Here is a 24,590-nt window from a genome sequence, read left to right as displayed (position 1 = left end):
GACGGCACAAGGGGGGGGGGGGGTGGTACGACCCCCCTCGCGTTTGGCCCCTGATCGAGCTAGAGCTTCGCGGAAAAACGAGCGTGTTGCCCGTCACGAGAGGAAGCCGATGATACCCAATTTTAAGGTCCTAGGTCATCGGGTAACCTTCCAGGTCAGGTCAATGATCCGAAAACCGGGAAAATCGGGACCTGTTAGAAAGTCGTAAAGTGTAGCTGCTATGTGGTATTCCGGGGTGCTGATCACGAATATCGTGTTAGTTTTGATCAGAGATGATGTCTTCAAGCATTTAGACCAGGTCGGGTCAGGTCAGGTCAGGTCAACCGGTAGGGGTTGTGACGGGTATTCGTAATACGTGTCAACCGCCTCTGACAGCTTCGTAACATGTTACGAAGGCACCAAAACTACTTCGTAAATGTTCAAATGGTTGCTAAATTCGAATTCAGCTCCAAAAACTAGCCCAGAAACATGTAAAACTAAAAAAAGTGAACCGAGGTCACCCGAGGTCACCAAAGGTCAATGACCTGACCTGACCTTCAGATGACCTTGACACCCACCCTTATGTATGGGAGCAACATCAAATCACATGTTTGAACGTTTGAAACCACGAAAAGCTTGCGAACGCGCGGCTAATGCGAGCCGACATACGCCAAATCGCAATTCCGGCCAAACATGGTCTCGGAAAAGAGGTCACAGGTCAAAGGTCATTTGGGTCAGGGTCATGAAATTTTCAGGGTAGGTGTAAAATTTATCAATGCGAAGTTACTGAAAGTTTCGTCGTGATCGGCCGCTTTTTACGCGAGTTATTCGCGAAAAACCTTAGGGGGGTTGCATCAACCCCCCCCCCCTGTGCCGGCGAGGGTTAACCTCTCAAACACTGGAAACAAACAGCTTCTCTCATCCTACAGTTCTGCGATATTCTTATTTGACCGATGGAAGTTTCCTCTAAAAGAACGAACGCGGTTACCCGAAAGAATAATCTCCGTATTGAGCGGAGCGTTTAATTGATTGAGAGATCCTTATCTGATATACCTACTGGATTACCTACTGGATATACCTACTGGATTCATCATCAGAATGGGACGTGTGATTGCGAACATTCGTCAGTAGACTCACGTTGATATACCTAACGCGAAAACGCCTGTCGATATGGTCTACTAAAAGAAACTGAAATCCGTGGCCCCATAGCAGAAAAAGACTGAAAGCACAGCGACAATATAGTTATCGACGACAGGTTAATTAGATTCTAATCACGTTTTTTCTTCGGAGATTCTTTGCACCTATGTTCTGTATTCGGTGTCAGGAACAAGAGTCGATTTATCTACCAGCGGGAGAGCCGATTATTGGGGGGGGGACAAAAGATAGTATGTCCCACCCAACATTTTGGTTGGGGGGGACATGTCCCACCCGTCCCCCCCGGTGGCGGAGCCCTTGACACGAAAGCCTGGGGTCAAGTCAGTCCGGTGACCTCAATCTAGCAAATTATAAAATGGGCTAGTTCTGAAGGTGTTCAATCACATGAATCCATCTCGAGCATACGCATAAGCATAATATACTTCATATTTTAACCACACTTCTTAAATGCTACGTTGTAACTGTTTACCAGTCTTGCAAATTTGACGTAGGCTGACCGACGTCTTGCATCAGTTCACAGTCAATTGACATCAACGGCCTTTTGCTTGATTGACGTTCAATCAAGCAAAAATGCAGTCACTAGCCCTGAACTTAGTATTAAAGTAGATATATCTTTATTGATTGACAAGGTGCTGGTTAATTTGCAATAAATGCAATACCGAAGGCTAGTGCGATAATAATGAGCGCTAGTTTCTGCTGTATCGTTATTACTGCAACGGCAACCGCAAGTCAGCCACGTCCAATGCGAGCCGCCCCGGTCCGGCATACGGCCTTGGGTGCGGCGGCTACTGCCCCGTCGCACTATGGTTGGAAACGGCCTCACGGATGGCCGTGGGCAATTTCGGAATATATGTATATTTGGGGTGTCATTCTGTTGGAAATTGATGAAATGTTTTGAATTGGGCAGAAAAATTATTTAGTTGCGCATTTAGTCTCCATTATTGTACGTGGAATCGGGAGTTTCTGATAGTGACTTTTTTGGTGCGCCGTCAAAGGTTTAAACAACCGCGCTGGTGATAGCATGTGGAGCACCTCCATGACGTTGTAAAACTGGATTATTATATATCAAAATAATCATTGTTATGTTGGCTATCGAGTGGAGTGACTCTTTTTCCCATGCGTGTTCAAAATCAGGAACGGCATTGCATTCTGTTTGCAGTGTCACCACAGCAATATTTGCAAAATTACGTTTATGTTTCATTGGACATACAAAAAGTTCTCCATCGACCTCCATTGAGCTTTTTGGCAGAATAAATCTCTGTTCAATTCTGCGTAAGGAGAACGTAAAAGCAGACTGCGCACTTGTGCGCAAAATCGTCCGTGAAGCTTCATCTCCCGAGGCGTACCTACCCGTCGCTTCGTTAGCACCAGGTCGGCTCGTCAGTCTTGCAATCGCTTATCCTTATAAATGATGGTAAGAAGCAGGGTTGCGGAGTCGTGGTGGCGCCAAATCCGACTCCGACTACGACTCCTACTCCTGACTCGTTGCCATGACTCCGGCCGACTCTGTCTCCGACTCCGGACCCCTGCCAGTGTTTCGGAGTCGTGATGGAGCTGTTCCGATTCGGACCGACTCCGACTTCCACTGCGGGCTCCTGACCGACCCCGACTCCGACTCCGACTCCTGGCTCGTTGCCACGACTCTGGGCGACTCTGACTCCGACTCCGACTCTGACTCCGACTCTGACTTCGACTCCGCACCCCTTGTAAGAAGTAACTGCTCGCCCCTGCACCTGGAGTATGGATATCGTGCAAACGTGTATGGATATCCTGGAGTATGGATATGGATATCCACCGACAGAGCAGACATACAGACATGCTGTAAACGCCATTACACTGCCAATACCATGGCAAATCGAATGGCTATCTATGGTTTTTGATCATCGTTCTACATTATCCAAAATCTTGAACTGAATGTTGGCAATTTCTCGTGACTACTTCACGACCATGACGCATGCATTTCTGAAATTGATCTTTTTTCAACCAGCCACGTACTCGTATGATAAAATGAATGTCACCATCGTGTTCTACGCCCAAAAGTACCCATAAAACATGTGTCATGCATGGGCTGCGAATAGGTACCAGTTTTAATTTTCGGGGTTATGTGCTTACCAGATTGACCTGACTTTGACCCTGGCCAGTGGCCTATGTTTGACTGACCCCTACATTGAGCTGACACTCTTTTAGCACTTATATGAAGGGTTGTGACTGTTGTGACAGTTGTGACAGATTGTTTAGGACCAACTGATGACTGAATTTATTTAGGACCAACTGATGACGATATAATCGAAACGCGAAACGCGAGGCACCGATTGCGAGGCTCTTAAGCCCATGCTACTGAAAGCCCGATTTCAAGTGTTTGACCTGACCTTGACCCGACCTGTGACCTCGAAATTCAGCTTTAAAGTATGCATGTGAATCGTCTCGTCGCGTTCTTCTTTCGTTTGCCGCGCCTCGTGCGTTTCGCTGCGCCTATTTGTTCGCGAGTTATCGGCTGGGGGCGTTGAACGCCCCCCCCCCCCCGGCAAACGGCGGATGGGGAAATACCCCAGCAACTGCCGGGTTAATCTGACGCATGTTTTGTTATTTGATCGTCATTTTATTTCTTACTTTTTTGCCCAATCTAAAAAAATCATAAATACTCTTTCTCCAAATTTTTGACCCTTTATGACCAGTAGTAAGACACTGTGCGTCACTACGTTGATATTTCTCGCCCTAAAGCATAACAACAATATCCATTCAGTAATAGCAGTATTCAAAACATGTTCAAAATGCCTCGCGATATCGATAACATAACGAAAGACATAGGCGACTTATAACATACTTGCAATGATGACGTCACACACGCGTGACGTGACGTGACCTCGTCATTTCTGAGTTACTGTATGATGCACGAAAGACACTGGTATACCTATGCAAAGTTTCATCGCAGTCGGTCAATGCATTAACAAGTTATGGGCAAAACATTTTTTCGCGTTGACCCCAGGCCATCCGTGAGGCCGTTTCCAACCATAGTGCGTCGGCTCCACGCATCCGACTGACCAGCCAAGGTCACAGCTCCGTCCGCCGGGAGGGCGGAGCTTAATGGTCACGTGCCTGTGACGTCACCCCTGCGTACGGATAGCCTCTACTCCACTGACGGATTTACGGAGCTGATTTTAACATTAAGAGGCAACGACAAGTACTCTAAAAATTGATATTTTGTTAAGAGACCATATTAGCGAAAATTGGCGCTTGAGCTGAAATGTGCTGTGCGAAAATTTGAAGCCAATTGGATAAATATTAAATAAATTATCGCCGAAAAACAGGGTCTCATGGGGTCTGAAATGCATAGTAGTCTCTTCAGCGACGATAGCAGCGGTCTGTCCACCAGATTGACGACGGTGTCACCGACCTCCATGGAGGTGATGTAGTCCTGTTTTCAGGGACCGTGATCTGAGGCCATCAGCAGTGAGTCGGCGATTGTTAGATGGGCCGCCGATCCGTACTTTTCTACTAACGTCCTCACTTCTCCATTTCGGTTGTGACAATATCTCAGTCGGGGGACATGACCATTCCAACACACTGTCACATACGCTCCTGCAGCACATTGTTACTCTTGGTCCACAGGTGGTTCGAGGTTCCTAACGTGGGTCGGAGTGATGTCACCAGATTTACTGGCCCGGCAAAAGTCTAACATCATCCGACGGACGGAGTTGGCCAGTGTTAACGGCGTCGTGTTATCATAGATCGTTATTTTGAGTTGCGTGGTTTATACGCATCCTAGTCGTATTTGGAGTGAGTTTGCAATAAGCAGGTCAAGGCAAGATTGATTTGACTTTTTTAGCCTTCTCTTTTCTCTACAGTCTTCAGAAATATTTCCTTGTCTTATCAACAATGTCATCCTTTAAACATATATCTATACAATTAGCCAGTTTTCACGAACGCCGCTACCCCCAACTCCTTCAGAGCCGATATACGTTCATCCACCAGACTGACGACGGTGTCACCGACCTCCATGGAGGTGATGTGACCCTGTTTTCAGGGATCGTGGTTGTTCACCATATCATCTGCCACCAGCAGTGTGTCGGCGACTATAGATAGGGCGCCGATCCGTACCTCTCTACTAGCGTCCTCACTTCTCCATTCTGTTTGTGGCAAACAAGTCAGAGCAGAACAAGACTTTCCCAACACACTGTCAGTTGTCACATACGATGTTTCCACACAGTGTGCTTACGGCACTACAGCGGCTAGTCGTATCGGACGGAGTTGGCCAATGTTAGCGACGTCTTGTCTGTCATACTCGAGGGCAGCGCTTTTCGAGCAGCGCTGCGGCCCGAAGGTTGGGACTTTGAATTGTGAAAAAACGCCCGCCCGCCGCAAAACGCAAACACAGCAAAACGCGCAAAACGCACGCCGGAAACGCCAACGCAAAGGTCGCAAGAAGAAAAAACACAAATAAATGCCCGCCCGCCGCAAACCGCAAAAAAACGCAAAAACGCCGCAAAAAAAAACCGCCCGCATCGCACGCACGCTAACCGCCAACCGAAAACGCCTAAAAAGCGCCCAACCGCCGCCAACCGCCAACAAATTGAACACCGCAAACGACACAAAAAAGAAAACCACCTGCATCGCCCGCACGCCCGCCGCCAAACACAAAACGCCCGCCCGCCCGCCGCAAAACGCAAACACCACAAAACGCGCAAAACGCACGTCCGAAACGCCAAAGCAACCGCCGAAAAAATCGCACGACCACCACAAACCGCAAAAAACGCAAAAACGCCGCAAAAAATAAACCGCCCGCATCGCACGCACGCTAAATACCAACCGAAAACGCCTACAAAAATCGCCCGCCCGCTGCCAAACGCAAACACCGCAAAAAGCTCCAGGCCGCCGGAAACCGAAAAAAATTAACACCGAAAAAGACGCAAAAAACGCCCGCATCACCCATCCGCCCGCCGTCAAACAAACACCGCAAAAACACAAAACACCCGCCCGCCGCAAAACGCGAACACCGCAAAACGCGCAAATCACACGCCCGAAACGCTAACGCAACTAAGACCAAAGTGGCGCGAGACGTTACATGCATACCTCACAGTAATTTATTAATGCATGAAAATGATGAGATTCTTAAGTTTTAGCCACTTTAGGCAGTTAATGGCGCACTTAAGACAAAAATGGCGCACAACAGCGTATTTTTGTCTCGCTTCATATGTGTCGCTGCCTAGTTTCGTGCACTACCGTTGCAAGTTTCGACGAAATCGGGCATCGGCCCGTTGAAATAAATACGCGTAATATTCCTCGACTTTAGCCACTGTAGCTTAGTGGCGCACTAGAGACAAAAACGACGCACATGAGTTTGTTGCATTCGTAGCGCCGTTTGTGGCACAGGTCAATTTTATCCATCAATGTTGCAATTTTCGTCGAAATCGGCCCATAAATGGCAAAGTTATGGCCAAAACGCCTTACATTGAGAGTGCATATGGTCACTCGAGGTGGGGTGCCACGTGCCACGTGTGGCCTAAAGACATAAAGCGACCATCCTTTTGTACCAGATGAAATGGGTCGTCAGTGCCCATGGGTAGACTTTCGGGTGCGCCACCATTGTCTCCCAGCGGCCGATCAAACTTGGCCAATCTTTAAATTAGGGCTTACCTCACTATCGGTCACAATATCTCCGGAATGGAGAACCCCGGGCGGCCACGTGTTTGACACGTAGTAGACCCAACACCAATGGTCATTAGCGCAACCGACTTTGAACTCTGGCTCAAACCCATGCAGTGAGGTTATCACCTGAGCATAATTATGCACCAATGGCTACCTATCCCGAAATGCTACACCCACGTGGCGCACGGGCGAAAACATGTGCAACACGTGATGAGGTGTACAACTATCCTAGAGCATCCCCTTGACGACTGACCTCGATTGGTTCCGCTGGCACGCATTGTTTGCGCGGCACAGGCCATCATACCAGCAGTGGTCAAATTTTCACGGAGGTGGTCCCCTCAAACAAGTGCGGGGCGTGCACGTGCATTACAATCGCCCCATATATGGCCTATGCCACCTGGTAGGCAACATGTGGGTGCATATCATACTGAAACATTTTTTACATCTAACGTGGAAATTTTGAGCAAAATCGATTTGAGTAATTTTTTCAAGAAATCCCATTGACTTAACACGTGAAAATTTGTGCGCGTGCCACGTGCAAAAAAGTTAATTATATTTCAAGCGATTGACATTGACGAACGAACCTGCTGACCGACTACCGGTACTCAAAAAACAAAGAAAATCTATCGAGCCGATTTTGAGCAAATCGAGAAAACCCGTTTTGGCACATTTCGTAACGTTAAACCAACGGCGGCTGCACGTGCAATTTGCACCCCTTCCCGAAGCTGCCCGAAACGGCGCCGCCGGCTCATGGTAGAATCCGGGGCGGCCACCCAGCACATAGAAGCCCATCGCATTACAAGCACCCGTCTGCGAGAAATGCGACGCCGAAAATCGACCTAATGTTGAAGCCTATGGGCCTAAAACACGTGCACGTGCCACGTGCAAGAAAAATAATTATATTCTTAGCTGAGGGTGTTTCGTGGTAGATAATCTGTGGGGGCAGCTGCCCTGAAAATTTAATCAAAATCTATCGGTTCGTGTGCAAACGGTGCAAGGTGCCCCAATTCGCTGCACCAAACACGAATCCTATCCCGAAATGGAAACACCCTCAGTTTGTTTTTCAATAGAAAAACACAATTCCAAAGAATAGTGTTTGTCTAATGAAGAAACAACCTTCGGGTACCGTGTTTTCTACGCACATCAGTTTAATCTAGTGAATTTTTCATAAATATAGTTGTCACACCTTTAAAATAACCCTTGGGTACCTACTTCCGTTTCCCATAGTCCACCTCTTTATTCACCCGCGGCAGCATAGCAAGATCACCACGATGGTGTTCGCGAGGGTATGGGCCCACATGATACAACCCATATGTTGAGCCATCCCACAGTCTTCTCTCTGACCCAGTTGAACGGAGACTCGGTATCGTAGGACTCCTGGGTAAACAAGTGGGATCTCAGCATTTCCTTCTGGCTGTCTGAAAACCAAGACCATCCCTCATAGGAAGTGGCTGATCCAACTGGAGGTTCGTACTTCGTTTGGCAAGTTCACCGTGATGTCGAGCTCATCAAACTGCGTTAAGTTCTTCACTGCTCCTCTCATTAACACGCAAGTGCAGACCCGTTCTTGAAGAGCCCTTGCTGAACTCATAGCTCCCTGCGCAGTTGGTTTCTCCAAGCCGTGGCGTCTGGTAACAGTGGCAGATCCTGAAGATGTTGTCGTTGAACCACGTTGACTTGAAGTGTTTGCCCAGAAGGACCCCTAGCAGTTCGTCATCTAGTTTTGGCTACAGAGGTGGCAACCTTGTTGATAGCATATTCTGCCTCTATCACTGATTTCACCACTTTGATTAGGTCCAACATGACAGCGTCGATCGTGTAAGTCTTTCGTCTACTCCTTTGTGGTCCCCGATGGATGCGGGATCGCCATCAGACGTTTCTCTCGTGGACCGCTTCCTTGTGTCTCCCCGTAGCCCCAGTACCTACAATTTCTGTGTGTTCCCAGATTGAACCCTTGCGAAATCCGTCCCAGTTCGTGGTCACTATGGGCAGCTTGTGGGCCTTCAGCCGACAGATGAACTTCTTGCGAAGAAAGGCTGTTTGATTTTTTCGCAAGCTCCTTGACTTTTTATGGACTAGACACCGTTTGAATAGAAAACATTTGTTACCATTGAATCGATCTTATAATGAGTATAGTACAACGTCCCCCACCTTTATAGCGGTGATGCAGCTCTGACCTCCATCAACGCCGACAGCAGCGGTCTGTCCACCAGATTGACGACGGTGTCACCGACCTCCATGGAGGTGATGTAGTCCTGTTTTCAGGGACCGTGATCTGAGGCCATCAGCAGTGAGTCGGCGATTGTTAGATGGGCCGCTGATCCGTACTTTTCTACTAACGTCCTCACTTCTCCATTTCGGTTGTGACAAACATCTCAGTCGGGGGACATGACCATTCCAACACACTGTCACATACGCTCCTGCAGCACATTGTTACACCTGGTCCACAGGTGGTTCGAGGGTCTTACCGTGGGTTGAAGTGATGTCACCAGATTTACTGACCCGGCAGAAGTCCAGCATCATCCGACGGACGGAGTTGGCCAGTGTTAGCCGTGTGATGTTATATATCGTTAAGTATTTTGAGTTGTGTGGTTTATACGCATCTTAGTCGCATCTGGAGTGTGTTTGCGATAAGAATGGTAAAATGACTTTTTTAGCATTCTATCACATTTGCCGTCTTCAGAAATATTTACTTGTCTTACAAACAATGTCGTACATTGAACACAGGTGCAAGGTGTTCTCATCCTCCCGGGTGGCGCCCCGAGTAGTATCTTGGGCACTCCTGAACTCCTTCAGGGCCGATATGGTTCATCCACCAGACTGACGACGGTGTCACCGACCTCCATGGAGGTGATATAGTCCTGTTTTCAGGGACCGTGGTTGTTCACCATATCATCTGCTACCAGCAGAGTGTCGGCGATTGATATATATGGCCGACGATCCGCACCTCTCTACCAGCGTTCTCACTTGTCCATTTTGTTTGTAACGAACAAGTCAGAGCGGAACAACACTTTTCCAACACACTGTCAGTTGTCACATACGATGTTTCCATACAGTGTGCTTACGGCACTACAGCGATATACCTCGGCCCCAGGTGGTTCATGTCTTACCGTGGATTGAGGTAATCTTACCAGATTTACTGACCCGGCAGAAGTCCATCATCATCTGACGGACGGAGTTGGTCAGTGTTCGTGATGTCGTGTCATCATTTATTATTATTTTGGGTTGAGTGGTTTATACGCATGTGAGTCGTATTTGCAATAATAATGTCAAAATCACTTTTTCTGCAGCATTCTCTCATCTTCAGTCTTTACAAACATTTACTTCTCTTACAAGCAAAGTCGTCTGTTGGACATGGTAGTAAGCCTGTCCTTCCGGGCGGCGCCCCTGACCTCCATCAGCGCCGATAGCAGCGGTTCGTTTACCAAACGGCGTCCCCCACCTTTATAACGGTGATGTGGCCATAGTCTCCGCAACGACGATAGCAGCGGCCCATCCACCAGATTGACGAAGGCGTCACCGACCTCCATGGAGGTGATGTAGGCCTGTCTTCCGGGACCGTGGTTGTCCACCATATCTTACGCCACCAGCAGTGTGTCGGCGAATATAGAAAGCGCGCCGATCCGTACCTCTCCGCTAGCGTCCTCACTTCTCCATTTTGTTTGTGACAAACATCTCAGAGGGGACATGTCTGTTCCAAAACACTGTCACATACGTTCCTGCAGCACACTGTTACACCTTGTACACAGGTGGTTCGAGGGTCCTCCTAACGTGGGTTGGGGTGATCTCACCAGATCTGCTGACCCGGCAGAAGTCCAGCATCATCCGACGGACGGAGTTGGCCAGTGTTAACGGCGTCGTGTTATCATAGATCGTTATTTTGAGTTGCGTGGTTTATACGCATCCTAGTCGTATTTGGAGTGAGTATGCAATAAGCAGGTCAAGGCAAGATTGCCTTGACTTTTTAGCCTTCTCTTTTCTCTACAGTCTTCAGAAATATTTCCTTGTCTTATTAACAATGTCATCCTTTGAACACATAGCTATACAAGTAGCCAGTTTTCACGAGCGGCTACCCCCGAACTCCTCCAGAGCCGATATACGTTCATCCACCAGACTGACGACGGCGTCACCGACCTCCATGGAGATGATGTAGGCCTGTTTTCAGGGACCGTGGTTCTTCACCATATCATCCGCCACCAGCAGTGTGTCTGTGACTATAGATAGGCCGCCGATCCGTACTTCTGCACTAGCGTCCTCACTGCTCCATTTTGTTTGTGACAAACAAGTCAGAGCGGAACAAGACTTTTCCAACACACTGTCAGTTGTCACATACGATGTTTCCACACAGTGTGCTTACGGCACTACAGTGATTTATCTCGACCCCAGGTGGTTCATGTCTTACCGTGGATTGAGGTAATCTCACCAGATTTACTGAGCCGGCAGAAGTCCATCATCAGCCGACGGACGGAGTTGGCCCAGTGTTAGCGACATCGTGTCATCATAAAACATCGTTATTTAGAGTTGCGTGGCTTATGCACGTCTTAGTCTTGGCGTCGGTTTGCACTAAGCATGTCAAGGTGACATTCGAATGATTTCTTCAGCATTCACTCTGATCTTTATTTAGTCTTCTCAAACATTTACTTACCTTACAAACAAAGTCATCTGTTGGACATGGTAGTAAATGTGCCCGTCCTCCCGGGCGGTGTCCCTGACCTCCATCAGCGGCGATAGTAGCGGTTCGTTTACCAAACGACGTCCCAGTCTCCCACCAACGGCGATGTGACTATAGTCTCCGCAGCGACGGTAGCAGTGGCTCATTCACCAGACTAGGGACCGTGGTTGTCCACCAGATCTTACGCCACCAGCAGTGTGTCGGCGACTATAGATAGGGCGCCGATCCGTACCTCTGCACTATAGCGTCCTCACCTTTCCATTTTGTTTGTGACAAACATGTCCGAGCGGAACAAGACTTTTCCAACACACTGTCAGTTGTCACATACGATGTTTCCACACGGCACTCAGTGTGCTTACGGCACTACAGCGATTTACCTCGGCCCCAGGTGGTTCAGGTCTAACCGTGGCCGAGGTAATCTCACCCGATTTACTGACCCGGCAGAAGTCTAACATCAGCCGACGGACGGAGTTGGCCAGTGTTAACGGCGTCGTGTCATCACACAACATCATTTTGAGTTGTGTGACTTATGCACGTCTGAGTCGTATCTGACGTCGGTTTTCACTAAGATTGTCAAAGTGACATTCGAATGATTTCTTCAGCATTCACTCTCATCTTTAGTCTTCTCAAATATTTATTTACCTTACAAACAAAGTCATCTGTTGGACATGGTAGTAAGGTGTGCCCGCCCTCCCGGGTGGCGCCCCTGACCTCCATCAGCGCCGATAGCAGCGGTTCGTTTACCAAACGGCGTCCCAGTCCCCCACCTAGACAACGGCGATGTGGCCCTAGTCCCCGCAGTGACGATAGCAGCGGCCTGTCCACCAGATTAACGACGGTGTCACCGACCTCCATGGAGGTGATGTAGTCCTGTTTTCAGGGACCGTGATCTGAGGCCATCAGCAGTGAGTCGGCGATCGTTAGATGGGCCGGCGATCCGTACTTTTCTACTAACGTCCTCACTTCTCCATTTCGGTTGTGACAAACATCTCAGTCGGGGGACATGACCATTCCAACACACTGTCACATACGCTCCTGCAGCACATTGTTACACCTGGTCCACAGGTGGTTCGAGGGTCCTAACGTGGGTCGAAGTGATGTCACCAGATCTGCTGACCCGGCAGAAGTCTAACATCATCCGACGGACAGAGTTGGCCAGTGTTAGCCGTGTGATGTTATCATATATCGTTAAGTATTTTGAGTTGTGTGGTTTATACGCATCTTAGTCTCATCTGGAGTGTGTTTGCGATAAGAATGGTAAAATGACTTTTTTAGCATTCTATCACATTTGCCGTCTTCAGAAATATTTACTTGTCTTACAAACAATGTCGTACATTGAACACGGGTGCAAGGTGTTCTCATCCTCCCGGGTGGCGCCCCGAGTAGTATCTTGGGCACTCCTGAACTCCTTCAGGGCCGATATACGTTCATCCACCAGACTGACGACGGCGTCACCGACCTCCATGGAGGTGATGTGACCCTGTTTTCAGGGACCGTGGTTGTTCACCATATCATCTGCTACCAGCAGAGTGTCGGCGATTGATATATATGGCCGACGATCCGCACCTCTCTACCAGCGTTCTCACTTGTCCATTTTGTTTGTAACGAACAAGTCAGAGCGGAACAACACTTTTCCAACACACTGTCAGTTGTCACATACGATGTTTCCATACAGTGTGCTTACGGCACTACAGCGATATACCTCGGCCCCAGGTGGTTCATGTCTTACCGTGGATTGAGGTCATCTTACCAGATTTACTGACCCGGCAGAAGTCCATCATCATCTGACGGACGGAGTTGGCCAGTGTTCGTGATGTCGTGTCATCATTTATTGTTATTTTGGGTTGAGTGGTTTATACGCATGTGAGTCGTATTTGCAATAATAATGTCAAAATCACTTTTTCTGCAGCATTCTCTCATCTTCAGTCTTTACAAACATTTACTTCTCTTACAAGCAAAGTCGTCTGTTGGACATGGTAGTAAGCCTGTCCTTCCGGGCGGCGCCCCTGACCTCCATCAGCGCCGATAGCAGCGGTTCGTTTACCAAACGGCGTCCCCCACCTTTATAACGGTGATGTGGCCATAGTCTCCGCAACGACGATAGCAGCGGCCCATCCACCAGATTGACGAAGGCGTCACCGACCTCCATGGAGGTGATGTAGGCCTGTCTTCCGGGACCGTGGTTGTCCACCATATCTTACGCCACCAGCAGTGTGTCGGCGAATTTAGAAAGCGCGCCGATCCGTACCTCTCCGCTAGCGTCCTCACTTCTCCATTTTGTTTGTGACAAACATCTCAGAGGGGACATGTCTGTTCCAAAACACTGTCACATACGTTCCTGCAGCACACTGTTACACCTTGTACACAGGTGGTTCGAGGGTCCTCCTAACGTGGGTTGGGGTGATCTCACCAGATCTGCTGACCCGGCAGAAGTCCAGCATCATCCGACGGACGGAGTTGGCCAGTGTTAACGGCGTCGCGTTATCATAGATCGTTATTTTGAGTTGCGTGGTTTATACGCATCCTAGTCTTATTTGGAGTGAGTATGCAATAAGCAGGTCAAGGCAAGATTGCCTTGACTTTTTAGCCTTCTCTTTTCTCTACAGTCTTCAGAAATATTTCCTTGTCTTATTAACAATGTCATCCTTTGAACACATAGCTATACAAGTAGCCAGTTTTCACGAGCGGCTACCCCCGAACTCCTTCAGAGCCGATATACGTTCATCCACCAGACTGACGACGGCATCACCGACCTCGATGGTGGTGATGTAGGCCTGTTTTCAGGGACCGTGGTTCCTCACCATATCATCTGCCACCAGCAGAGTGTCGGCGATTGATATATAGGCCGCCGATCCGTACCTCTGCACTATAGCGTCCTCACTTCTCCATTTTGTTTGTGACAAACATGTCAAACAGAACAAGACTTTCCCAACACTCTGTCAGTTGTCACATACGATGTTTCCACACAGTGTGCTTACGGCACTACAGCGATTTACCTCGGCCCCAGGTGGTTCATGTCTTACCGTGGATTGAGGTCATCTTACCAGATTTACTGACCCGGCAGAAGTCCATCATCAGCCGACGGACGGAGTTGGCCAGTGTTAGCGACATCGTGTCATCATAAAACATCGTTTTGAGTGTCGTGGCTTATGCAGGTCTGAGTCGTATCTGGCTTCGGTTTGCACTAAGGATGTCAAAGTGACATTGGAATGACTTCATCAGCATTCACTCTCATCTTAAGTCTTCTCAAATATTTATTTACCTTACAAACAAAGTCATCTGTTGGACATGGTAGTAAGGTGTGCCCGCCCTCCCGGGTGGCGCCCCTGACCTCCATCAGCGCCGATAGCAGCGGTTCGTTTACCAAACGGCGTCCCAGTCCCCCACCTAGACAACGGCGATGTGGCCCTAGTCTCCTCAGTGACGATAGCAGTGGTCTGTCCACCAGACTGACGACGGCGTCACCGACCTCGATGGAAGTGATGTAGTCCTGTTTTCAGGGACCGTGATCTGAGGCCATCAGCAGTGAGTCGGCGATCGTTAGATGGGCCGGCGATCCGTACTTTTCTACTAACGTCCTCACTTCTCCATTTCGGTTGTGACAAACATCTCAGTCGGGGGACATGACCATTCCAACACACTGTCACATACGCTCCTGCAGCACATTGTTACACTTGGTCCTACCGTGGGTTGGAGTGATATGATATCACCCGATTTACTGACCCGGCAGAAGTCTAACATCATCTGACGGACGGAGTTGTCCAGTGATAACGACATTGTGTTATCATATCGTTAAGTACATATCGTTGTATTTTGAGCTGTGTGGTTTATACGCATCTGAGTAGCATCTGGAGTGTGTTTGCAATGAGAATGTCAAAATGACTTTTTAACATTCTCTGTCATCTTCAGTCATCACAAATGTTTACCTCTCTTAACAACAATGTCGTGTATTGAACATTCGTACACAAAGGTGTTCTCATCCTCCCGGGCGGCGCCCCGAGTAGTATCTTGGGCGCCCCTGAACTCCGCTTCAGAGCCGGTATAAGCTCATCCACTAGACTCACGACGGCGTCGTCCCTAATTCCATGGAAGTGATGTAGCCCTGTCTTCAGGGACCGTGGTTGTTCACCATATCATTCGCCACCAGCAGTGAGTCGGTGACTTCACCAGCGACAAGGCCATTTACTTTCGAACACATTGACTTTCGCCGTTTTCTTTGGCGTCGACTTCGACGCGGTAGGGCGTAATAGCACTCGATGCGATTGTTTCTACACCATGAGTGCGTAGGCGTACACACTACACACTACACACTACACACTCATTGGGTATTACACCATTACTGCAGTTTGTTAAAGTGAAAAAAAAACGTGGAGTGTTTTGCTTTTCGAGTTCGACTGTGTTCTTGTTTGATTTTTACACTCTTTTATTGATGACGTTATTTTTATCCGACTTCACCCATCAAGAACGTCATCCGAGCACGGGTTCTTCTTTTCTATTTTGTTCTTTTGAAACGGCTCGTCCTCGCGATCCTGGGCAATCCGGTGTCCTCTCCCATCTGTTGTGAACAGGTGTGTTCAGAAACGTGCCTCTCCGTGATGTGTTGTCAACCTGTTTTGTAGTGTTCTCTATCGTCTTTGCCGTCAGTAGCTTCGCTAAATGACGTCAATGACGCTCTGGTTTCTGTTCAATGACCTGTCTTGTCTGACATCAGAAGTTTTTGTCAGCGACGTGATTTCCGAGCTATTGCGCTCAGTTGATTGACCATCTCCCTCCCTCCCTTCTTCTTCTTCTTCTTCTTCTTCTTCTTCTTCTTCTTCTTCTTCTCCTTCTTCTCTCTCTCTCTCTCTCTCTCTCTCTCTCTCTCTCTCTCTCTCTCTCTCTCTCTCTCTCTCTCTCTCTCTCTCTCTCTCTCTCTCTCTCTCTCTCTCTCCCCCTCTGTCGCCGGCAGTTTTGTTCAGCGATGTGGTGACATTCACCCAGATCGCTGCCAGTAGCACCCCAGTACAGGTGGTCCAACTGCTCAACCAGCTCTACACATTCTTCGATCATCTCACGGAGAGAAATCGTGTCTATAAGGTTCGTGAGACCGCGCAGTTACTGTGTTACTGCGCTACTGTGTTCATTAATGATCTGTTTTTAACAGATAGCATGCTACGCTGTACCGTGAATGGCGATGGACAACGTTCTAGGTTTAACGGAGGCATTGGGGTTCCCGTCGCTGTATTGTAATAGCTCGGTATTTCACCTGTTACCAATATCTAGTGTCGTTACTCATGGACGATTGATGCTCGTATATCCTCTCAGGTTGAGCTAGACTCCTATCTACAATAGCGCTGTAACGCATACCTAACTTTTACATGTCCATGCCATGTCGGTTGCGTTATGTTCAAGCCTAAAATTCCTGAAGTCTTTGCTCATTTTTGCACGCGCTGTTTAGGTGGAGACTATTGGAGACGCCTACATGGTGGTGGGCGGGTGTCCCGAGATGGACCCCGACCATGCCGAGCTGGTGGCCCGACAGGCGCACCAGATGATACAGGGATCGGGCCATGTGCTGGTGCCCAACACACAGCGACCCGTTCAGGTATGAGAGGGTGGAGAGAGAGAGAGAGAGAGAGAGGGGGGGCAGAGACAGAGAAAGAGAGAGAGAGAGAGAGAGAGAGAGAGAGAGAGAGAGAGAGAGAGAGAGACAGAGAGGAGAGAGAGGGAGAGATAAAAAGACAGGGAGAGAGGGAGGGAGTAGAGGTCATCAGTTGACTCATCCCAGAAGCAAATTCAACACTCAACAGGTTATGAACAGGCCATACGAGGGCCGGGGACGATGCGAGCGGAGCCCAATCTGGACATCGAACTGGTCAGGAGCCGTTAGCTGGTTGATACTTTTTGTTTTGCGATTTTCTAAATAATTTTTGATGAACCCAATTATCAAGAGATGTTAGGGCTTATAGACGCCAAGTTATAACATTTTTTTGCGGGTATTTTTATGTTTCAAGAAATGTTTGAGGATTTCGACTGATTTCATCACTTGCCTAAGCGAGTTGTGTGTGGACATTAGGCAGTACGGGTAGCGTATATTGCAATTCACTATGAAAAGAGCATGGTCCAGTGAGATTGGTCAAAGATTGGATTCAGGTGGGTTAGACTAGGTTAGGTAAGGTTAGGTCAGATGTTTTTCAGGACCATGCCCGTTTCATACTCGGTATTTCAATATACGCGGTCGGGTCCTGTGTACCATATGGCCGCCCTCTGACGTCATCCCCCGTGCTGCCAGATCCGTGTGGGAATGCATAGGTACTGGTCCCGTGGTGGCCGGTATAGTCGGAGTGAAGATGCCCCGCTACTGCCTGTTTGGAGACACAGTCAACACTGCCTCCAGAATGGAGTCTCACGGGCTGGCCGGTCATATTCACATCAGTCACTCCACCTATACGTGAGTGAGGTGTGAAAGTGACGTCGGTGAAGTCTGTATGGTGTCAGTGAGCTATACGTGGTGCGATGATGTCAGTGAATAATATCATTGACGCTTGTGAATGATTTGTGGCATCCGTGAGTGAATGATGTCACGTCAGTGAATGGTATGTGATCTTAGCGAGTAGGCATATAGCATGACGTCAGTGCCTGATGCTTCGTCAATATACGTTCGTTAGTGACAAGGCACAATACTCAGGTTTAGTATCTGAGCTGGTGCACGAGACAGGTTCTATCGCCTTCATCTGTCAGTTATCTGCAGCGCCCACCAGCGTTCTCTAACCAGCCCTCCTCACTTCAGATGCCTCCGCAGCAACCAGCGGTTCTCGTTCGAGCGTCGTGGTCAGATCCCAGTCAAGGGGAAGGGCATGATGTACACCTATTTCGTGGCCGACCTGGAGCCGGGAGAGCCGGTGGTTCCTGAGCCCCCGCCGCCTCCCGCCTACCAGCACGGCCTCCAGCCGGCCGCCAGCCGACTGAAGGTGGTACCCGTCCGACGGCATCCGTTCAGCGCCGTCTGTGAGGTCATGTGAGGTCGTGGGAGGTTATAGGTGGCAATGAGAGGTCATGCGAGGTTGTAGGTCATAAGAGGTCATATGAGGTCATGGAAAGTCACGTGAGGTCGCAAGGGGTATCTCCGGCCGTAGAGGTTATGAAAAGTCACAAAGGTTGTGTAAGACTGCAGGTCATGTCATGTCGAGTAAGTGTGGCTTTACTAGGTCATGCGAGCTCGCTCCAGGCAATGAGAGGAATACGACGTCGTGTGGGAAAGTACAAGGTCAGGCTAGTTCACAGGGTAAAGGTGTAGGGTCGTGTGAGGTCATTCGGGACCATGCAGGTCCGGCCAGATCTGAGCTATGCGAGATTAACTGTCGTGTTCGGTGAGAAAGCGTTCGAAGTCATCCATGGTCGTTTGAAGTTCGATGATGTTTTTAGTCACACAAGTCATGCAAGGCACAAGAGATTACTGATCAGGTTGCATTGTACACCCCCTATGTGAACAATGTTGTTTATGTGCGAGTGTGGTGAGTGTATGATATCAAACATTTGTGAAAACGTCTGTGCAAATACCATAGGTCAATCGATCGTTTGGTGCGTGTTCCTGGTGGCAGAAACATCGGCTGAGGCTAGGTATTCGTCGCATTTTGCCAGAAATCAAGATCAAGATATTACCGTAATACTTATGCAACAGTTAGCGTAGAATTTATATGTGCTTCAGCCATATATTGGATATTGATGTTGATGTGGCAACATGGTTGACTGCAAATGATGTTCAGAATTGACTTCTAAGACAGCGGTACCCGTACTTTGTCCGAGCGTCGCTGACTGAAAAAAGTACAAGGGTAAATAGGCTGGTGGTTATGCATGCAACATACCTAGTCATGAAGAGAACAACTGAATGGTTCTGATTGAATGTCACGTGTCCGCCCTGACTGTTTTGAAATGTAACCAATGTACTTGTCATTGATTGTCGTGGTCCTAAAGGTAAACGCCATGGCACAAAAGAGACCTGCTTAGACCGCAATGACTGTACAAATCGTAAGTTCCTCGTTGAAACTGTATGTGAATTCGTGATCTCTGTCGGCTTTGTAACACTATAAAAAGAGCAGGGTTTTCTATGTCTCTGGAGAGGAATAGCACAGGAACCAAGAAATTTGCGGGACAATTTTAGCTTTCAGTTTTGCAGTGGTCGATACTAAATTAACATCGAGGACAAGTCAAAGAACATGAAAAATCGACATCACCTGAGTAACACCAGCAGTTCAATTATTACTAAGATGGGCGTGTAACTTTTAAACACATTGTAACACTTATGTATCCTGTCAATATGTTTCAAATGCACGTGTGTGAACAATAGCTGAAATAAGTCCCCTTCAACTCCTCTCCAAATGGCTAACGTAGAAGCTGGAGAGGGGACCAGAAAAAAAACTACGAACGACCTAACGATGTGACAGGGGATTTTAACATTTGAATTCAATTGAAAAAATATGTGAGAGATAGAAAAGATTTGATTGTCATAAAACATAAAACCGCCCCCCTACACTCTTCTCAGGACTTCTCCCAAATTGTCGCGTGTCGTGCCGTCTCCATCCCTGTATACCGATGAGCACCGCCCCTACCCTTTTTCTCCAGACATCCATCTACCGAATAGTGCCATCCGCTCCGCTCCAGACCTCTGCTCTGCCGTTCAGTGCCGTCCCTTTCCCTCCCTCCCCAGACCTCTGTATGACGTTCAGTGCCGTCCCCTTCCTCCCCAGACCTCCGCTGTCTAGTGCCGTCCCCCTCAAAGAAACATAACAAGGCACATTGCCAGCTCGCCTTAATAATCATTTCATTCTTGTTTTATGAAAAGAAATTCGTACACTCGACAGGTAGCAAAAATGTTTTACATCTATGCATGGATCTTTTGCGATGCCAAGGCAACGCGAAAAAGTTGCATATCGACATCCAGCAAACTTCAACCTTTTCCACGGCAGCTAACTAGCTAACCAAACGAATATCGAGTCTTTTGGATGAGCAACGCTTTACCTTCATACGAGTTTGCTGATCAGTCACTCGGTCCATGCCCAATCCCAACAATTGGTCCACCACGGTCTCGTGCGTTAACCGACGCATAGCTCACTCAGGAAACTCACGGTTTCAGGGGCGCTAGTGGTACAACTTCACAACAGGAGCTCCCATCGAGTCCCATCCGGTCCCACAACAGCAACAAGGCAGCCTGCTGACGGCTTCACAGCAGAAACTCCTGCCAGCCCGTCCCTCCAGCGCACGACGCGGGGAGAGAGCTCTAAGCGAGCCTCCCTCCGGTCCGCCGAACGGTAGCGCCCAGCCAGCCACTTCCGTTCCTCACGGCTCACTGCAGCGCCCGGTACCCGAGCCAGGCGACAGCAACGACACCTACCGACCCTTGGCGCCCTTCCGTCCCTTGCCGGCCTTCTTGGCGATCGCCTTCTTTTGTTTCTCGCCCTTCTTGGTGTTGGGGATCCAGCGCTTCTTGCCGCCCTTCTTGGGCTTGTCCTCCTTGCTGGCAGCACGCCTGTAGAAAAATGACGATTGAGAGTTAGACAGACTAGCAGCATGATCTGAGGCACAATGTTTGGATGTTATCCTTTTCTGAAGGAACTACAGGAATCAAAACGCAGCCCGCTAAATTTGACTAATAACACAAAGTCACAAAAAGGAATCAGCTATCCTCCTTATTTATCCGTTTTGCACCGATGTATCTATTTCAGCACCATATCCATTTCAGCACTCCCCTTCCACGCACATCCTTCCATCCCGGCACTACCTCCCTCTCCGTCACTAACTCATCTGTGCACCCCTAACCTTCCATCCCTATCCCCATCCCGTCCATCCCCTCTCATCACTCACTCGCGCTGTTCCTGGTGTATCAGCCGGTTGGCCGCCTTCTCCGTGTCCACCACAGCTCCCTTCTCCTTCCGTCCGAGGTTCTGCAGCAGCTCCAACTGCCCCCGCACCTCCCCGCGAGTGTCGCCCACTGCGGGAGCGAACTGACGCCGCTTTCCGCGCTCCTTGGTCGGCGCGTCCCGGGGCAGACGCTGGTTGAACTTGCCCAGGGAGGCGGTACTGCGCCGGGCCAGTGCAGCCGCCTCTGTCAACTGTGGGAGGGGGAGAGGGGGAGAGGGGTTAGTGAGAGGCAAAGACTAGGAGAAGGTAAAAAGTTTTTGTTGGGTCGGGTTACAGTGTAGCCGCTATGGTAATGGAACTGTAGGTGTCGACATTTATGCCACGATTTAGTCATAGTAAATGTTAGCAAATTATATTGACTTTATCCCGCACGAAAAAATCAGCATGCTAATTACACGTCGCTTATGATCGTAAAGTCATCAACTGGAACGGCGTCAAGACTCACCGAACAAATATGATCATCACACATTGACATAATATTGATGGCAATTATTATAAACGTGAGAGTAATTTGCCCATATGTGCCTAACTGGCTCTCAAATACCCAACCCTCTCCCGATCACCAATATCCCCATCTACGGAGCGCCGGTCCGCTCACCTCTGAAGTGGAGCTCTTGGTCACATCCTTGGGCGTGACGCCCACTGTGGGCACCTTCATGTTCCGCTTGACGTTCCTCAGTCGCTGCAGCTCGTTCTTGGCAACACGCTCACGCTTCTTCTCCGCAGCCTGTGGCGCAAAAAGGATATAAAATCGCCGTTGAAACCCAGTGTAAAGGGGATAGCGAACACCAATCAACACATTCCTCGCGGTGTGTTCAGCGCCTCTTCAATTATTTACCTCGAAAACGAGCCCAACAACACATTTTCAGCGATGTGCGTGACCACATCGTTGGCTTCAACATAAGAATCGTGTGGCTAGCACGCCAACTATCTAGCAGCACCCGGCTATCGCCGACTATTGTGATAACTAGTACGCACCTTGGCGAACATGTCCGTGTTGGGGTCCACGTTGGCGGGCACCTCCATCACCCAGTTCTTCTCGCGGTCGGCCTGCGCCTTCTTGGCTCCGTACCGGGGCACCCAGCGCTGAAAGTCGGGACGGGGGGAGGGGGGTGTTAGCTGTGGGGTCGAATGGTCAAAGCTTCGGTAACGAATCTGTGCGATATAATCGGAGTCAAATTTATCTATAAGGGACATTGGTTGAAAAGAGTGAGCAGAGTCACCCGAAGTTTCATAAAAATTCACAGACAATACTTCTGAAGATAAATACCTGTTGATATGAAACCATTTGACATCGATGACATGCACACAAATATAAAAATTCTACGATGCAGGTTACGCATTGCGATATCGGATATGCGAGTACAAGCGAGCACTCGCCATTCATTGTCTTCCATTAGCACTCACGTTGCGTTTCAGTTGACCGGTCATTTGACGGTACATTTACCTTGAGCTCAGTATCCCAGATCTTCTTTCCCTTCTTGTTTCTGGAGATACCCTTGGCTTTGGCGTACTCCTCCCACTTGGTGAGCGGCTTTGGCTTGGGCGCCGGCTTCTCTCGAGGCATTCTGTCCGCGGCAAATGATCAAATGAAAAAAACATTGTGCATTGCCGTTTGTACACCGATAGACATAGGACACGAAACAAAATGAGCACAAGCAGGCTCTGATTTTTACAGTCGATTTAGCAGCTCATGACCAGCGTTTATCACAGCCAAACCGTGACACTGTCTGTCCCTCACAGGTGAGTAGATGCCTTCTAACTTATACCGGTGACCATTGCTCCCGCCAACTGCAGACTAGCTGTCAAAGAGTCATGCATCGAACCTGGAGGGCTGAGCTTTTGGCCAAAACCAACAAGAGTCCAATGTCCTACCAAGTGAGCTAGGTAGCAACAATCCACCTGCTCAAAACATTAAATCTGCATTTCTTTAAAAATTACCACCAGGCACCACCAGGCACCAACACACCTCAGCTGTGCAGCCGGCAGATTGACTGTGGTGACGTCATCTTTGGTCTGAGTCGGCAGCTGGTAGAGGCGGTTGAACAACAGTTGACAGTTGTCTCTGGCGAGCTGCTGCAGGTAGCCATCCCGGTCGGCACTGCCAGGCAGAACACAGCATAAGTAATGCAGGAAGAAAATAATGTGTCAAGAGAAGTCCAGAAACTGTTCCACAAATGCCACAAAAACAAAGTACTAACTAAGAAGATAAGGACAGAAAATGATAAGCAGCCTCCAATACTACGACACAACTAAAATTAATTGATACAGAGGCCAGAGCATCCAAGAAACTTACTGCAAAGCATCATGGTCCAGAGGGTTAGGGTCTGATGCCAGCAACAGTCCAATATCATATTCTAAGTCCACCTCCTTCTCCACATCAGTCGGCTTGACCTTCTTGGCATCCTCTTCTATCTGGCTAAGAACTGCCAGAGCACGATCCATTGCAGCTTATTGAGATTGCCTGAAGAAGCCAAGTAAACATGTCACAAATGTTGAACATAAGCAAGCATGCAATGACAATGTAAAGACATCATGACAGTTGAGAATGATGTAGTATGTATACACTATTATATACACTAAATACCTATTTGATCTGAGGCCAGTTTTATCAACAGGAAAATAGCCTCCTGCCGGAATGGTTTGCCTAAAGATCAAGATCGCTTCACATGTGGACTGCACACATAATGGGCACGTAAGCGAATAGGGCTTCACAGTTCACTCCATATGTAAAGCATTCATATGGCAAACAATTTAGGCAGGTGGCTATTTTTCTTATGGTAAAACTGGTCTCTGGGTGAATGTCAAATTTTGCTTTCAATGCTTATAAGTCAAAGTAGGTAGGTATCTAACGAGAACGCTAAATTGCAAGTTAACTTGCCCTTAGGAAGATGATAAAGCTGTTTGAAAACGAGGCAGATCAATTTAACATTAATACATTAATGGAATTTGGAGTTTTCAGTCGCATCCTTCGATAACCCAAGCGATAAACAAGCAATAAAATAGCTTCTTTCCATTTATCTTCGCAAAACTCACGTGTTGGCGAATGGCTCAGTTGCGGCAGTTTTGTCGATTTACTTCTGGTTCGCCTCAAGTGTTTTTTCATGTATTTTTCGTTGAAGATTATCAAGCTTGTTCGCAAAACAATTTTTCTAGAATATAACATTTAAAAAATCAATAATTTTTAAGTTGAATTAAGATGTGTTCAATCCCTGATTTTATCATTCAAAAATAATTCCAG

The 24,590-nt window shown here is 48.3% G+C and overlaps 2 protein-coding genes across 3 annotated transcripts in view; one reads left to right on the top strand and one right to left on the bottom strand.

Annotated features, from left to right (window-relative positions):
• Window positions 1-19,389, top strand: part of LOC122392762 (guanylate cyclase soluble subunit beta-2-like) — a 41,926-nt gene extending 22,537 nt beyond the window's left edge. The window contains exons 8-11 of the mRNA XM_043388026.1: window positions 16,401-16,528; window positions 16,890-17,036; window positions 17,724-17,882; window positions 18,222-19,389. Coding sequence (XP_043243961.1) covers window positions 16,401-16,528; window positions 16,890-17,036; window positions 17,724-17,882; window positions 18,222-18,344 — 557 coding nt within the window. The 3' untranslated portion in view covers window positions 18,345-19,389. The remainder of the gene's footprint in view (window positions 1-16,400; window positions 16,529-16,889; window positions 17,037-17,723; window positions 17,883-18,221) is intronic.
• Window positions 19,390-20,235: 846 nt separating this feature from the next.
• LOC122392743 (ribosome biogenesis regulatory protein homolog) lies at window positions 20,236-24,406 on the bottom strand. Of its 2 annotated transcripts, none has more exons than XM_043387987.1 (8): window positions 24,386-24,406; window positions 23,646-23,813; window positions 23,319-23,450; window positions 22,797-22,917; window positions 22,328-22,435; window positions 21,948-22,076; window positions 21,293-21,540; window positions 20,236-20,957 (listed from the first exon to the last, which is right to left on the bottom strand). In XM_043387987.1, exons 2-8 carry the CDS (start codon window positions 23,792-23,794, stop codon window positions 20,819-20,821), a joined length of 1,026 nt encoding a protein of 341 aa, XP_043243922.1. In that variant the 5' UTR covers window positions 23,795-23,813; window positions 24,386-24,406; the 3' UTR covers window positions 20,236-20,818. The 2 variants fall into 2 exon arrangements, with proteins under 2 accessions (XP_043243922.1, XP_043243924.1); XM_043387989.1 differs by having other exon boundaries at window positions 24,231-24,388.
• Between the last annotated feature and the right edge of the window lie 184 nt (window positions 24,407-24,590).

The sequence above is a fragment of the Amphibalanus amphitrite genome, unplaced genomic scaffold (genome assembly GCF_019059575.1).
Source record: "Amphibalanus amphitrite isolate SeventyFive unplaced genomic scaffold, NRLGWU_Aamphi_draft 000499F_arrow, whole genome shotgun sequence".
Taxonomy (NCBI): domain Eukaryota; kingdom Metazoa; phylum Arthropoda; class Thecostraca; order Balanomorpha; family Balanidae; genus Amphibalanus; species Amphibalanus amphitrite.
This window is presented reverse-complemented; position numbering and strand designations above follow the sequence as displayed.

Coding starts and splice junctions, on each gene's coding strand:
- LOC122392743 (XM_043387987.1), bottom strand. CDS start 23,794: ATGGATCGTGCTCTGGCAGTTCTTAGCCAGATAGAAGAGGATGCCAAG. Junction 23,451..23,645: donor CTGGACCATGATGCTTTGCA/GTAAGTTTCTTG, acceptor TCTGCCTGGCAG/TGCCGACCGGGATGGCTACC. Junction 22,918..23,318: donor CTGCCGGCTGCACAGCTGAG/GTGTGTTGGTGC, acceptor TGCCGCGGACAG/AATGCCTCGAGAGAAGCCGG.